The sequence below is a fragment of the Pseudopodoces humilis genome, chromosome 4 (genome assembly GCF_049639895.1).
Source record: "Pseudopodoces humilis isolate 2021_Gansu_Grassland_sample_001 chromosome 4, ASM4963989v1, whole genome shotgun sequence".
Classification (NCBI taxonomy): Eukaryota; Metazoa; Chordata; class Aves; order Passeriformes; family Paridae; genus Pseudopodoces; species Pseudopodoces humilis.
In genome coordinates, this window is record NC_142203.1 from 14,701,418 (window position 1) to 14,717,565 (window position 16,148).

Below are 16,148 nucleotides of genomic sequence, written 5' to 3' on the forward strand. Positions count from 1 at the left end.
AATTTTATTGTTAATGCACTACATCCCCCTATGGTGTATGTCAGTTTTTCAGAATACCAAATTCATTGTGGAGGAGCCTGAATTTGGATCAGTAACCATAAATCTGCCAATAATCCGCAATGCTGGGACACTGGGCAATGTTACTGTTCAGTGGGCTGCTACCATTAATGGACATCCTGCTGACGATGACTTGCAAGTTGCCATGGGTAATATAACTTTTGCCCCTGGGGAAGCCATTCAGATGTTGCTGTTGGAAATCCTGGCTGATGATGTTCCAGAAGTAGAAGAAGTAAGTAGAGCAGTTATATCTCTCTTGAACAATATTAGAGTTTTAACTTGCATAAGAGATGTGTGACCATCAAAACAAGAAATGTTATCTCAGGAAGCTGCAACAAGTTCAGATTTTATTTTGCTTGTGATTATTTTTAGAAGTGGCAAAAATTATTTAGCTGCATTATTTGTTTTTCTTTTTTTTCTTTTTGAGATTGTCCATGTAGAATTAACTCAGGCCTCCAGCGGTGGTGCTATCGGGTTAGATCGCACAGCAAATATTGTTATACCTGCCAATGATAATCCTTATGGCACAGTTTTCTTTCATCAATCCTCATACCGAATTCAGGAGCCACTAGAAAGAAGTTTACTTGCAAATATATCAGTCAGGAGAAGGTCTGTATTATAAATACAGTATGATTTTAAATATATTTTTTGTTGTTTTGTTGTTTGTTTGGTTTGGTTTGTTTTTTGTTGAGTATTTTTTGGCAATAATTTTGAATGTCATGCCCTTGTATAGGTATTTGCATCAATTTCTTGATCTGCCAGCTCTCTGTCTCTTCATATACATTGATTTTGAACTAGATGTCTTCATGTTAGAAATGTACATAAAGTACAAATGTAGTAAATGTTTATAGTGTAAACTTGATGTTTTATTTTGCCTGTTAAATTGTCAAGCCATTTAAAGCTGCAAACCAACCTGTTTCTGTGATGTGAACTGGAGGACAAAGTGTATCAGATATGTGATGGAACACAAAGTGAAAAGCAAAACAGGTTTTGCACCTGAAATGTGGTATCCTGAGGACACCTCAGAGGAATGATAACAATGCTACACAGCAAAGGCTTTTTCTTCCTTGATAGTCCTAGGAGGTCTAAATTAGCTCCTAGAAACAAATGTTTACAAACATGCATGCTTAACAGACTGCTACTCAAGCTATAACAATCAAGCTTGCTCTCCAAAAACACAACTGCTCAGTTATTCTGGTACTAGCTTCAAGGGAAGTCGCTTTAATTGGCAATTGGTAACTTTTTAGCAATTCAGAAGGTGTTAGTTAATTTTGTTCATTTTTATTCTTAACCCAGTAACATAGAGAATATTAGACATGCTTCACCAGTTAATGTAACATTCTTATTTTAATGTCTTTTAGTGGGGGAAGGTTTGGTCAGCTGCAAATATTTTACAGCACTTCTGAGACTGACATTGTAGCTCTTGCCATTGAGCAAAGTGAGGATATACTGGACTATTACGAGTCTCCTGTACAAGGAATTCCTGACCAGCCATCCAAGACCAGAGTGAATGTATCAGCAGCAGGTGACCCACTGTATGCCTGTGCAGCTCAGTGCCTAAAAGAACAAGCATGTTCAGCCTTTACATTTTCCAGTGCCTCTGAGATTCCTCTCTGCCTCTGGCTGACAACAGAGATCAGGCCATTAACTAACATGTCAGGATTATGGACCTACAAGAAAAACATCAGCAGTACATCCATTCTGTTCAGCACACAAGCCATTGCTGGTAGTGACTACGAACCTGTCACAAGACAGTGGGCCATCATGCAGGAAGGGGAAGAGTTTGCAAATCTCACAGTTACCATACTCCCTGACAGCCTGCCAGAGCTGGATGAAACATTCACTATATCCCTGTTGAAAGTTGAACTATTGAATATCTCAGCCAGCTTAAAAAATCAACCAACTATTGGACAGCCAAATACTTCCACAGTTACCATAATGATGAATGGGGATGCCTTTGGAGTATTTAAGATCTACATTGTAAGTCCCAATGCCACAGAGAAGTATATTGAAGTAGAAGAATGCCCTCAGGCCAACGTGCAGCTAATGATACACAGGACAGAAGGCAGCCTGGGACAGGTGGCAGTGGAATGGCGTGTTGTTGGTGGAACTGCTACCCCAAACTTGGATTTTGTGGGTGTTGGTGAGATTTTGGTGTTTGCTGAAGGTGAGGCAAGGTTTAGCACTAACTTCTCTTGTCTAAAACTAAAGAAAACACAAAACAAACACACGCACAAAGACCGCAAAGACTAAAGTAAATAAATAAATAAATAAATAAATAAATAAGGATGAAAAGTATAAATATTTTAGTATTTTTTAAAGAAATACTGCAGTATACTTTATAAAGATAACATTTTTACTAAATAAATAAGGAATAATATTGCTGAAATAGTTGTATCAAAGATAATGAAAATGGGAAAAGGCCTAAGTGATGTTTTGTTAATCTTTAGTCAATACATTACTAATTTTTAATGATATATATATATATATATTTAGATTCCGAGATTGTATTGATTTCATTACATAACGGGATAGGTAAAAAATTGCAAAGAAGAAAAGTCTGTGGCAGGCATTATTTAAGCACTGTGCAACATGATGGATGTATTTTATACTTTAGAAGTCTGAGAAGATTGAACAGTTGCTTTGAAAACAATTTTTGGGAGTGTAGTAAAGATTCTAGTGTTCATTTAGCAAGCTAGATCTGAATTCAAATGAAGGGTTGCCAGGAGGAATTAGGAAATTGTCTTGTAATTATATTAGTGTTAGAAGTTTACTTAAAACTATTTTCAAAGTACTTTGAAAGGCAGTATAACAAAAAAATACATGCATGTGGCAAACTGATATAATTATTAGTATAGGTTATGCACATACAATGACCAGTAGGATTGTTTTGCAGACTGTAATGTATTATAGAGACTGATAACTGATTGTGTTTGCTGCTTACATTGCCATTCTTTGATATTCAAGAAGACAGGTAACTAATGCAATAACAGTCCACTCTAATGCATTTCCTGGTCCAGTAATATGTAGTCAAATTTCGTGTACATATGTCTGCATGTTGTTCATCAGGAAGTGTATTCACTTGGTAATTCTTTTTAAAATAATTATATTCTCATTTTCTAATTAAAATTTGAAAGCTGGAGAACTTAGAAAGCAAATAAGAATTCTAGGCATTCAGAAGTCATGCCAACATTGTAAATTTCTGCAGAGTATATTTGTTATACAATATAATTTGTTAATTATATTGCCTAATATAACTTTTCATTTGTAATTTAATAAATTTTCATAGAGATGTAACTATTAGAGTAGATGATTGCATCTTTTTAAAATGTGATTTTCATGTGAACATCTAAGTATGTATATGTTCTGCTTTTAGGTGAAACAAAAAAGATGGTCACTCTGACCATTTTAGATGATCCAGAGCCGGAGGATAATGAAAGCATCATCGTCAGCCTGGTGCATACTGAAGGAGGGAGTAGGATTCTGCCCAGTTTTGACACTGTCACAGTGGTTATCCTGGCAAGTGACAATGTGGCAGGAATCATTAGTTTCCAGACAGATGGAAGGTCTGTTATTGGTCGTGAAGGTGGGTTCTGTGTGTTGCCCACACTCAGTTTGTTTAACATGAGCTTCCATCTCTGTGCTTTCTGTTGATAACCATTCAGTGACTGTGTCACTGTTCAGAGAATGACAGCAGAGAGTAACCACATACTTAGCACTCATTTCTTTGGATTTTTAACTCTTGCAAACATAACACTTAAATGATGTGGCAGAGATGAATAGGCTATTTTCAAAACCATATTTCACTATTTTTTCTTTCCCTTCCTTCTTCTGAAGGTTATGCCTTGTTTCTATTGGCATTGCATTTCATTGCATTTTTCTTTTAGCATTTCTCATTCATTTATACCGTATTCCAGAACTGTATATAATCCAAATCATACAGACCAGTTGGTAATCTTAAGCAAATATTATCTATTATGGACTTAAAATTAATTTTAAATTATCTAGAAAATATTCCCACAGAATAAAATAGGAAAAAAACCTTCCATCTTTCTAAAGTTTTTCTTTATATTTTTTATGGTAGCTCATTTTAGGAGTGTCACAATCTTGATGTCATCACTTAGTCATGACTTTTAAGACCAATAATATTTTGATATCTAGTGTCTACTAGTGCTTTTAGAGAGCATGTTTCATGTTTTATGTAGGGTTTGTACAATTCTGTATAGGACAGTAACAATACAAATGGTGGCTGCTCTCGTTAGCCTTTGCTGGAATCTCAGTTCTTCAGTTTGTAATTCTCAGATATTTCTGATATGTAAACTGATGGGTGGAGAAAACTAGCAGAAATTTTCTGTCCAGGAACATGTGCACTGAATTTTTTGCTGGATAAAAAAGTCTGTCTCAAAAGAACATAGTCTGTTTTTTTCCTATTATGAAAGGGCACCATATGCTTTTGGGTTTAGTTTAGATAGTTGTATCTATTGTGCCCAGTTTCTGTCCTTTATCACTCCACATTAATGATTCTGATCTGCCTGACAAGCCAGCTGCAGTCTCGCAGTCTAAGAGGAGCTTTTAATGAGCCCAAGAAATTAATACAAACCATCTCATTCCCCAAGGTTATGAAGACCTTGTATACTTTCCGTTGGTTAAAGATTAGTCATAGCATGCTGAAGCTGAAAGCTTTTATCTGGACCTGAAATACTCTACTACATATAGTATGTATATAGTGCTATAACTGAAAGAACCAGTAACTCATAATTTTAAAAGGACATTATTTCAATACAAATGTTAATGTTTTATAATTTATTAATTAATTTTTAATAATTTATTGTCATTTCAGAGATATTAAGTATCAAATGAAAATACATATCTGTAAGAAGTAATTATGGTGTTTTTTCAATGTTTATAATATTTAATCAAATGGTCTAACATCCAGAAACTGATAACATTTTTAAATTCAAACTCACATAAACGGGACTCTTCAGGTGACTACAAGTATTTTTTCACATACACTATGTAAAGTCACAAGACACTGCAGATGTTAGGAACATGCCTATTCTTTGCCAGTTAGCTGCTTTAAAGCTGTGTATAGAGCATTTATTCTTCGTTTAGTTCACAGATACTGCTCTTCGTTTTGTGCATGCTTTGATAGCAGTTATGCATATGTACCAGGTACCTTTATATTTTGATACTTCTTTCCAAGAACGAACTAAATTCATAAAAACCCATGAGGAAATAGTTTGGATTTGTGGGGGTTTTGTTTCAATAATAATAATAATAATAATAATGAATAATAATAATTAAAAAAAAAGTTATTACACAACTACTGGGAAGCTCACTATCAAAAATATTAAGGTTTTAGATAAAAATACTTCAACTATGATTCATATTTTTTGTTTTCATTTGAACAGTTGAATTGTAGAATAAGAAACCCCAAAGTATTGCATTTTGTCCTTTGTGCCTAGGAGAGCGACTGCAATTTCATATTGTAAGAACTGCCCCAGGACTGGGAAATGTTACAGTTGAATGGAAAATAGTTGGACATAACGTACAACAAAATTTTGAATACTATTCTGGAATTCTCTTCTTTCCTGAGGTGAGTCCACAAGCAAATCTAACGGCTAAAAGAGAATATTGTAATTTGAAGTGAGATGATGCAACAAGTATGTTTTTAAAGCAGTCTTCTTTGTCTTGATATGATTAAACTTAGGGGAATTTATGGTTTTCAGTATTTTAACTTGACATTTTTTAAAGATATTACTCAAAATACATATGATAGAGTGGCACTACTTGTACTCTGTACACTAATGACTAATCAGTTTATCAATAACATTTATAGGGGATATTGAATACAACATTATATGTCCACTTGCTGGATGACCATATTCCGGAAGAAAAAGAAGAGTACCGGATCATCCTTTACAACATCAAAACAGAAGGTAATGCAGAACTACAGACTGCTATATCTGCTATAACTAAAATTGCCATTTAATGGTGTAATAGTTTTGTGTGTATGCAACATATTGGAAGTGTAGGACTAAGAATATTGAAAATATTGCAAACCATGCAAAATTTGTCCACATTTTATTGAAACAGACTTGACGCTTCTGTGTATTTATGTACACATATGATACAGGTGTCATAAAAAAAATGCATATTTTTATATTTTTAAACAGTTTTTTCTACCATATTGTCTTTCTGATCTGTCTGAATTACAGGAGGTCAGAATATTTTACTCTTTCATTGAAATTATAGTGAAAAAAGAAGCATGAGACCCATCCCTTCTGAAATACCCTTTGTTAAACTGGAATTACTCTCTAAACATCAAACTAACTTGACATGGGTGGTGTTGCTGATAGGTGCCTTGCCAACTTGCCTTAATAATTTGTTTACTCTTGTGATCCTTCAGGATTAGCATAAATCAATACAGCTATTCATCAAGGCAACACTTTCAGTAATTTCTTAATGGAATGATTGACATCTTAAATATAAATTTTTATAATGAATTTCTAGAAAAACTTTCTCCTTCCTTTTACAATAGAATTTGTTTAGGAAAGTTCATATTTAACATTGTCTCTTCTGGTTTTCCCATTTCTTAGTACAGTCTTGACCTCTATACTTTTTATGTGTACTATTTTTGTTGTGATTGAATATTCATGTGCTTGTTATAGAATGCAAAATTACATGTACAATTCACACCATCTGTAAAATTCAGTGAGCATATGTGTTTGGTTTCATTTCATTCTCAGTCTTACTGACTGTTGTTTGTACATAGACAACAGCAGTAATGTAAGACAAAACTTCATTTACCTAACACTAGTAACTGTAGTCCATTGATTATTTTACAGGTGTTTCTCCTTCTGGTGCTGCTGTTTTGGACAGTCAAGGATATGAAGCGGTTCTGACAGTAGAAGCTAGTGATGAACCACATGGAGTACTGAATTTTGCTTCTTCATCCAGGGTAGTTTTACTTCCAGAGGAAAACAAAACAGTTCAGCTTTTTATTAACAGAGAATTTGGATCTCTAGGTCTGTATAACATCTCCAAAAAAAATTAACTTTTGTTTTCAAAATCATTAGAAAAATGAAAGGCATGACAGGGAGGCTAGAAATTCTGGAAAATCTTGGGTATAGTTGATGTTTTCAGAACTTCTAGATGCATTACTGAAGATTTGGAAACTGAGTTTTAGTTAAAACTGAAACTATAGCCTTTAATTCCACAGCAAGGGATCTGGGAGCTATGACATAGCTAGTTGGATGTTAGGGTTGTACTTTTATGTCCCACACATTTGACTTCAATTGTTAGTCTGTCCAGAAGAAATAAAAAACATGAGAAAAGGAACCTATATGGAATTATCACTCCCACATCATCCCCTCTATAAACTGTCAGATTCTGACAGTTTAAGAATATCCCATGGAAAAAGTTGCATTGATGCCTCTGAATTCAGTTTGTGCCTCTCCTAAGAAAGCTGTATTTCTTTTCAATTCAATTTTGTTTAAAATCAAATTAAGTGGTACTAACTTCGATAATGTGCTGTGTACCAAAATATTTTTTTGGATTTTTTTCCTGACTATTTTGACTTCCACTGAGAACATACATATTCATTTTCTATTTGCATTTTTAAACTATATTGAGACCTCAGAAATAATCTCTCTTATTTTTTCTTATCTGTTTTGAGGTGAAGTGATCAGTTGAAACAAACATTCAAGATGTGGAGACACTACAGATTTGTAGAGGAATTTAAATGTCATTTTTTTGTTTTCCCATTTGTTTTTTAATGTCAATCAGTATCTAGATTACCTTTGGAACACTACTTAGGAAACTGTTAATTTATTCTAAGTATCCATTGTAAATGTAAAATCTCTCAACTGAATTCCATCTTTATTTATAAAAACTAAGATTCTTTTGTACCCTATGTTTATTTCACACAGATTAAAATTTCAATTTAATTTCTCATTTTGTCTCCAGGATCACTGTCTTTAAATCTGCAATTTGACTTACACTGGCAGATTAGTGAGATATATTTTTATTATATAAAAAAAAAAAAAAAAAAAAAAAAAAGTCTAGTTTTTCCTTCAGTAATATATATCAGCATGTCCCCTAATTTTTATCCTCTATCAATGTAAATGTCAGTCTTTCTGGGAAGGAAACTAAATTTAGAACTCTCTTTAGAGCCTTTCTTAGACATTAGTCGTTCCTGAAACACTCTACTTCCCTTGACACCAAACCTGGTATTAATAATACATTAGATGTCCCAGGTATGTAATGTAATATTTGCAGTTCACAGCACCTCAAATATATGAATACATTGGGTCGTAATGCTTTCTGAGTTCTTGCTCTTGGACAAATCATTAAAGGCTGGACTGAAAGAAATAAATCCCATTGCTTTCAGATTAGTGTTTTTATCCTCTGCTTTGTAGTTAAGCTTTTCAGTTTTTCAGTGAGCATTTGGTCTATTTTCTTTGTCTATTCTAGTGAGCATTATATAAGAATTGAAAAAAAAAAAACAAAGTTATTTTTTTTTGGTCACATTTTAAACAGGTGCTATCAATGTTACATATGCCACAGTTCCAGGATTGGTCTCCTTAAGTAATGAGACAGAGGGGACCTTGGCTGAACCAGGAGCTGATTATGTAGCTGTTTCTGACTCAGTGATTTTGGAAGAAGGAGAAACATCAGCTGCCATAAATGTTACTATTCTAGAGGTAAATTCTATATCCTTTCACTACATACTTACTTGTATGACAACTGAAAAGGAGTATTGTGGAACCTGAATCTTGCAAGCTGTATTACTTGAAGCTATCAGTTTTGTTGTAATTTAGAAAGACTGCTTTGGTCTTTAATGGTAAAATTACAGAAAGACAAATAATAACAGAAAACAGTACTACTTACAGTTAAATGAAATTTAACTCTCTCATTAAGACTTTATTTTCTGATATTCAGACCAATGTGATTCATTGCTTGCTACAGACTCTTACTTTATCAGTGGTTGCTATTTCTGCTTTTAAAATTGAGCAGAAATTTATTCATGTCTCATTCACTGTCACCACAGTCTTTTCCATTAAATATAATGTCTTTCTTCATAACTAACATTTTATGTAAAAATGTTCTAAGAAAATGGAAACATAAATTAATTCTGGTGTTGCTATAGGGTTAGAGACTTCTAGTGTGTTGCTTTTTTGGCAAATTCTGTGATTTTTTATTAAAGAAAATGAAAGAGCATATACTGGATTTGTGTTTTGTAGGATGATGTACCAGAAGTGCAAGAATTCTTCTTGGTTAATTTAACTTCAGTGGAACTTGTTATGAACCATTCAACTTCCTCCCCACCTAGACTTGGTAAAACAACTTACAAACAATTATGTTCAATTTTATTTTTATATCAGTTGAATGCACATTATATTACTCTGCCATATCATTATTGCACTTAACACTTCCCAAATAAGCCAAAATGAGACAGAGTATTCTGCAAGAAACATTGTAGAGCATCAAACATAGTTATTATTACACTGGGTTCTTACTTTTCAAAGCTTGGTAGAAATTATAAGACAATTTTCATAGAGGAGTTATTTAATAATTGTTGGAGAACACAGTTATCTGAAAAGTTGCATAGGCAATGTGTTAATGAGATTTTAATTTCCAAGTAAATTTACAGAGAATTCCTTCAAATAGTTTCTTTGCTCACTCTTTCAAAAGTATCTTTTTATTACTCTTTATCAGATTTAGGAGTCATGATCTACTGTGTTCCTACTCTTCCTACAGAACTTCATTTATTGTTTACTTATTTAGGTCTTCATTCTACTGCTGAGCTCAGTAGCATAGCTGCCATTGGCTTTAAAGATGGTTGGGTTATCCTGTGGCACCAGTGACTAATTACAGTGATTATTTCTAACTTCTTCTATGATCTCTTTTTCCCTTTCTTTGCATGCGTATTGCAGTGACAGAGTTAATTCGTTACAGACTGAAAGGTAACTTGCAAGACTGATTGCTGATGTGTGGATATCAAGCTGTGATTAGTCAAGTCTAAAATTTAAAACATAAGAAGAGTAACATTTACTTACATTATCAGTAAAAACACTGATTTACTTTTTTCTGAGTGCAGTATAATCTTACCTTTTGCCATAAGAGGTTAGCAGTCTGTCATGATCACTTGATGCTGATGTACATAGGATGATGAGATAACAGTTTTAATCCATGAGGCAAAAGTTTGTCCTCATTATAAAATGTCACAATTAATTCTGTTTTCAGACTATATTCTAATCTTGTTTTCCTTTTTGTGTATTTCCTTTGTTGTGATTGAGAATTCAAATCCTTATTGGTGTAATACATTTGTTTAGGATTTAGCAATGCCATACCCCATAGAAAATCCTTAATGTAATTCTAGGTGTCTAATATCAAAGGTGATGAGTGTTCTGCACATAATACTGACTTTCAGTTAATCATACCCATCTGGAATATATAATAAATTCTGTCCCTGTCTTGCGCATGCAGTATGTGGTGTAGGTCTGGGATGTCAGTGACATTCAGTTAAACACATGGAATTTCAGTGACCTTTATTTCTGATCTGAGACTTCATGGATATGGAGCAGAAACAGCAAAATCAGGACAATGAACATGTTTTCTTCATGCTCCTCTTGCTCCATCCGATCATCTAGAAAAGGTGGAAGAAAAGGACCAACTCTAATACAAATGTGCAAAAAATTACAAGAAGAAAAAATGTTCAATACTTGAGAATGATGAAAGAAAAATGAATAAACTTAATGGATAGAAGAAAGACTTAAGATGGGGTAAAATGGCAGGAGGGCATCAGGGGAGGGGAAGGAATTCAGATATGAAATAAGACATCTGATGTTAAAAGCAAAGTATTATAGATCTTGAGTGAGTTGATCAGACTGTGACATGATGAGGGAAAACACCAGTTAGGGAGCTGAAGGGTCTATATGCACTGTATCCCTATGGATTTCTAAAACTTTCTGCTGTCTGTGTAGAGGTGCTACAGTTGCTGCTAATGTTTATCACTATCTCATAGTGTCAGGTTTGGATTCATGGCGGTGATCTTCTATTCAGTTTTATCTGATTTAATAGAAATCGCTCTGATGGATCTAAAATAATGTATTTACTACAGCTTTAGGGGAGTAATTTTTTTTCTGTAGAAATTGTCAGTCTTCATTTATTTTTCAATTTTTATTGAAAGTTAATTTACGTAAATTGAGATAGTCATGTGATATTATTTAAACAAAATAAGGCATTATTTTCTCAGAAGAATCAAGTTCTGACTGTCAAGTTCTGGTCCCTGAAATTAGTGGAAGTTAATTGCTGGCATTAATCTATTGCTTAGTATTTTCACAGGGCAATACATGTAATAATCTTACAGAGTTATTGTGAAGACACATGTTTTTCTGTAGTAATAGAATGCTACAATACATAAACTAACTAAAAAGAAAATTAATATTTTTTTTTATAGGAGAATCTGTGGTGTGTGCCATTAAGATTTATTATCAGGCATTGAAACATGAACATGAAACGATATATACTGGATTTATTTTTTTTTTTCCACTCATTTTCCCTCCCATGTTCAGAATGGCACAGTCTGTAAAACATTAAATGTCATCATAATAAAAGTATACAATGAATAAGACTTGATGAATTAAGACTTAATGAAAAATCTTGCTTTTGTCATTTTCTAATTTTTCTGTGCTGTGGGTTTTCTCCAATTTTTTTTTTTTTTTTTTTTTATGCATTAAATGTAATGGTGGTAATTTCAGCCACTGTGCTGCAGTTCTAATAGTAAGCTAGTAAGGAGAGATTTTCAAGGCTTTCCAAGTATCCTGTCCACTTCATTTTCTCCTCCACATTTTGGAAACGGAAAATTATGTATATCTTCTACAAAATCAGCAAAGATATAAAGAAATGCTTCTGTAATTCTTGAAAATAATGAAAATTAACTCTATTGTTCTTACATGTCCTTCTCTTCCTTTTTAGATGTGGAAGGTTTAGCTTCTCAAATTGTTATTGATGCTAATGATGGAGTAAGTGGAGTAGTTGAGTGGGAAAGTACCAAGTAAGTCTTGTCACCTTGAAGAACTTCCTATGGGAGTTAATGATTAGTGTTGCCCAATTATTTTCATTTTCAGTTAACAATAAAACTCCTATTTACAATAGGAACAGATGTATGAGATGACAACATGTCATTCAGTTCAGTGGAACAGGAAAGATAATTCCCACACTAGAAACCAACATTTACAGTATGTTTACTCAGAAATGTCATGCTACCATGTATTTATTTTCACTATCATCCTTTGGTATTGTAAACTCCCATCACTCTCTCAAGCCTCCATCCAGTGCCCAAGCCTTTACATCCATGTAAGCATGCACATTGGCATCTCCCACATATTTTCTCTGATTTCCAGGAGCTAGGAAGAAGGCATCCATGCTTGTAGACAGGCTTAATCCCTAACAAGTAGGGGAAAAGGATCCTATAGTTCAATTTCATTTTGATAAGAAAAAAAAAGTGTAATGGTTGCATTACACAAGTGGTAATGATACTTTACTGTAACAGTGCCTTTTTCTTAAAAGGTACAGGGGAATGATTTTAAGTGAAAATATAACAATTATCTACCATCTTATTAAAATAATTAAAATTTAATAATAATTACCATTATTATTAAAAGAACATGCTCAGTGAGCACTGAGATTTTGTCTTGGTTTTTGTTTTAGTTTTGAAGTTAATGAATCTCATGGGAATCTGACCATAATGGCATACCGAAACAAAGGATCATATGGCAATGTGTCTGTGTTTTTTTATGCCCAAAATTTGGAAGCACAGCTGGGTTTGGATTTTAATGTGATCCCAAGGGTAAGAAACAAATTTTAAATGTAGTAGTTTTCATTTCTTCAATTTCCTCAAAAGAACATCTTATTTACTCTGCAGAATGGTCACTAGTACATCTAGATTTCACAACCTGTTTCAGTTGCTCTGATCATCTAAATAGTGAGATAGATGTAGTCATCTTATTTTAATCTTTCTTTCTTTTTTTAGTACTGAAGCATTTTTAAATATAAGACACATTGTAAACTTTCCAACATCTGTTTCAAATACAATTTTGCTTAGACAAGAGCATATAAGATGTAAGTTTCAATATTTTTTGCAAAAGAACTTTCAAAATTAATTGCTCTTGCTTGTCCTCACTCCGCACTGTGCTAAACTATTTAACTATTTTGCTTCTTTTTCAATCAATTTATAAGGGACATAGAAATTACTCCTCTTCTTGCCTGTTCTTTCCTCCCTGTTTAAGGCAATTCTGCTTTAGCTTAGTTTAAAATTCCTGTGTGTATTATCAGCTACTGAATATTCAATGCTTTCTGTGTTTCAATGCTAGACTCTTTTTTTTGCTGATGGAGAAAGGAATAAATCTGTTGTTGTTGTGATTTGTGATGATGATATTCCTGAAGGTGTTGAGAAGTTCCAGTTAATTCTAACAAATCCCTCATTCAGCCTGGAATTAGGGGAGAACACAACAGGTAAAACTTAGTTTTGATGTTCTCATTCTTCAGAATTGTCACTTTAATTTCATTCTTCTGAATAATCATGTTTTAGAAAACACCAGTGTGCTCCTATGGTAAACTGTTAAACAAATTTGGAAAGTTCTTAAACATCCCTGTGAAAAATGTAAAACTAACAAAATAAGGAACCAGAAAATGCAAAAGCTGGATGCTTTAATAAGAGAGTCTAGATTCTTCCTTTCTAGAAATCTTCCTAGGTAAAGCAAAATTCTTACATATTCTGTTAAGTAATATAAAAACATAAAAGCCATATACATATATTAAAGAAAGAATGGATTTATGTATTTATTTATTTGTATATGTATATAATTATATTTCACTATGTTAATTAAATCATATTTCTATTATTTATTTCTCAAAAGCCACAATTACTATACTTGCCAATGATGATGGACATGGAGTTTTATCATTCAATAACAGTGATCACTTCTTTCTAAGAGAGCAAACAGCTCTCCATCTGATGGAAAGTGTTGCAGTATTAAATATTATTAGAGAACCTCCTCAGGGAATATTTGGAACAGTGTCTGTTCAATATCTTGTAAGTGAAATTAATTCTTCTGAGCCATCAGTGGATTTGACCCCTTCTCAAGGATACATTGTTCTGGAAGAGGGAGTCAGATTTAAGGTAATATGATAATTATAATGCAAAAAGTGAAGAAGGCATTTTTAAAAATTACTTGGAAGATTTCAGCAATGTTTGTGTTTTTTCATGTATTAATTTTTTTTCTTTTCCAGTTTAGCAGGTCTGTGAGAAGTAGGGAGTAAAAGACTTCTCAGTGCAGTCTTTAAATATGATTTATTGCAGAAATAAATAGACATCTAAAATGTTGTAAGCTCATTTTAGTTCCTGATTATTTTAGCAATCTGTCATTCCTAAATAATTTTTCTAAGGCAAAGCTACATTTACTACTGCAATTTTTACCTCTTTTGTAATGGGGAGAGTGACAGAGAAAACACCTACTTCTTTCTAGACAGTTCTCTGCTGATTTGAGACCACCTTGAGACAATCCTATTCTTATCCATCATGGTGCTGTAGAGGTAATAAAGCATCAAGAAAAGAGTATTTTAAATATTCCTCTATTGCCTTTTTTTCCTTCTTTGCTCCCAGTACCAGAAGTGTAACTACCCTGTAGCCCATGAGATAGTTCAGTTGACAACTAAAGTAAAGCAAGCCTAACTTGACTGAGCTTCATTAGGGGATCAGTTAGCTGTATGGGGACTATGAATTACCAAGGAATATGAGGAGTAAGCACAAAACAGAAGTATGAAAAAAGGATCAAAACCTGCTGCATTTCAGAGGAAAGAGGGGGAAGGAAAAATAAAGTAGATATGGTCACGTTAGTGTTGCACTAATGGAGGTCACCAGAGGACCTTTAGAACCCCGGCCTGAACATGCCTTTCTCCTGCCTTCTTCTCTTTCAAGAGCTGTTGTTGTGCCTCCATGCTGTCCAGAGAAAGAATAGAAACTGCAGCTTGGGCTGAATAGCATTGTCATTGTTAGCTATCAAGTTTCAGCAGCTTTCTATGCTTGTTTTCAGACACTGCATATTTCTGCAATCCTGGATGAAGAACCAGAATTGGATGAGCACTTTATTGTCACCCTGTTCAATCCGACTGGAGGAGCCAGACTAGGCACCAGAGTTCAAACTATGATTACGATATTACAGAACCAGGCTCCACTGGGGCTTTTCAGCATCTACCCAGTTACAAATAGGTACTGAACCCTCATTCAATTAAAAAGAAGTTTTTCATATTCCATAGAGGTGGTTTCCCTTTATAAAAAATTAATACTCAAGTTGTAAAATTTATGATATTAAAAAGTAGACTATTTGTCAAATACTATTACTATTGTACAGAAGAACAGAAAAACTTAAAATGGACTATTCACCATTAGAAGCATTGATTTCTCTGTGCATTTTTTCTTTCAACAGTACTTCATCGGTCCCCAAACATTTCACTAATAGTAATCAATATTAGGAATTCCCAGTGTCCTGGGAATCAGAAATTTTCTAATTTACATATTTATTTAAGCTTGTGTAGGATACACCCTCACCCAGGGCTGTTTTTCAAAACCAAATGAGCCATCTTGTACAAGCTCAACAAGTGGCCCCTGGGAATCTCGTGAGGTTTAACAAGACCAAATGCCAAGTGCTGCACCTGGGTCAGAGCACCCCAGTACAGGCTGGGGATGAACAGATCGAGAGCTGCCCTGCCCCCAAGGACACGGGGGTGCTGGTGAGGGGCTGGACATGAGCCGGCCATGGGATCTCCCATCCCAGAAAGCCAAATGTGTCCTGGGCTGCATCCAAAGCCCCGTGGGCAGCAGGGGAGGGAGGGGGGTCAGACCCTCTGTGCCTTTCTGGTGAGTGTGCTCGTGCAGAGCTGCCTCCAGCCCTGGGGTCCTCAGCACAGGAAGGACATGGCGCTGTTGTGGCAAGACCAGAGGAGGCCACTCAGTTCATCAGAGGGATGGAGAACCTCTGCTCTGAGGAAATGCTGAGAGAATTGGGATTGTTCAGCCAGGAGAA

At 34.3% G+C, this 16,148-nt stretch overlaps 1 protein-coding gene across 1 annotated transcript in view; it reads left to right on the plus strand.

Moving 5' to 3' along the window:
* The window catches only part of ADGRV1 (adhesion G protein-coupled receptor V1), a 254,889-nt gene that overhangs the window by 48,064 nt on the left and 190,677 nt on the right, over positions 1 to 16,148 (plus strand). Inside the window, exons 30-44 of the mRNA XM_088054108.1 lie at positions 45 to 289; positions 485 to 666; positions 1,419 to 2,224; positions 3,434 to 3,643; positions 5,523 to 5,653; positions 5,897 to 5,996; positions 6,906 to 7,085; positions 8,599 to 8,762; positions 9,303 to 9,396; positions 9,996 to 10,025; positions 12,040 to 12,118; positions 12,775 to 12,913; positions 13,437 to 13,578; positions 13,983 to 14,245; positions 15,159 to 15,334. Coding sequence (XP_087910234.1) covers positions 45 to 289; positions 485 to 666; positions 1,419 to 2,224; positions 3,434 to 3,643; positions 5,523 to 5,653; positions 5,897 to 5,996; positions 6,906 to 7,085; positions 8,599 to 8,762; positions 9,303 to 9,396; positions 9,996 to 10,025; positions 12,040 to 12,118; positions 12,775 to 12,913; positions 13,437 to 13,578; positions 13,983 to 14,245; positions 15,159 to 15,334 — 2,941 coding nt within the window. The remainder of the gene's footprint in view (positions 1 to 44; positions 290 to 484; positions 667 to 1,418; positions 2,225 to 3,433; positions 3,644 to 5,522; positions 5,654 to 5,896; positions 5,997 to 6,905; positions 7,086 to 8,598; positions 8,763 to 9,302; positions 9,397 to 9,995; positions 10,026 to 12,039; positions 12,119 to 12,774; positions 12,914 to 13,436; positions 13,579 to 13,982; positions 14,246 to 15,158; positions 15,335 to 16,148) is intronic.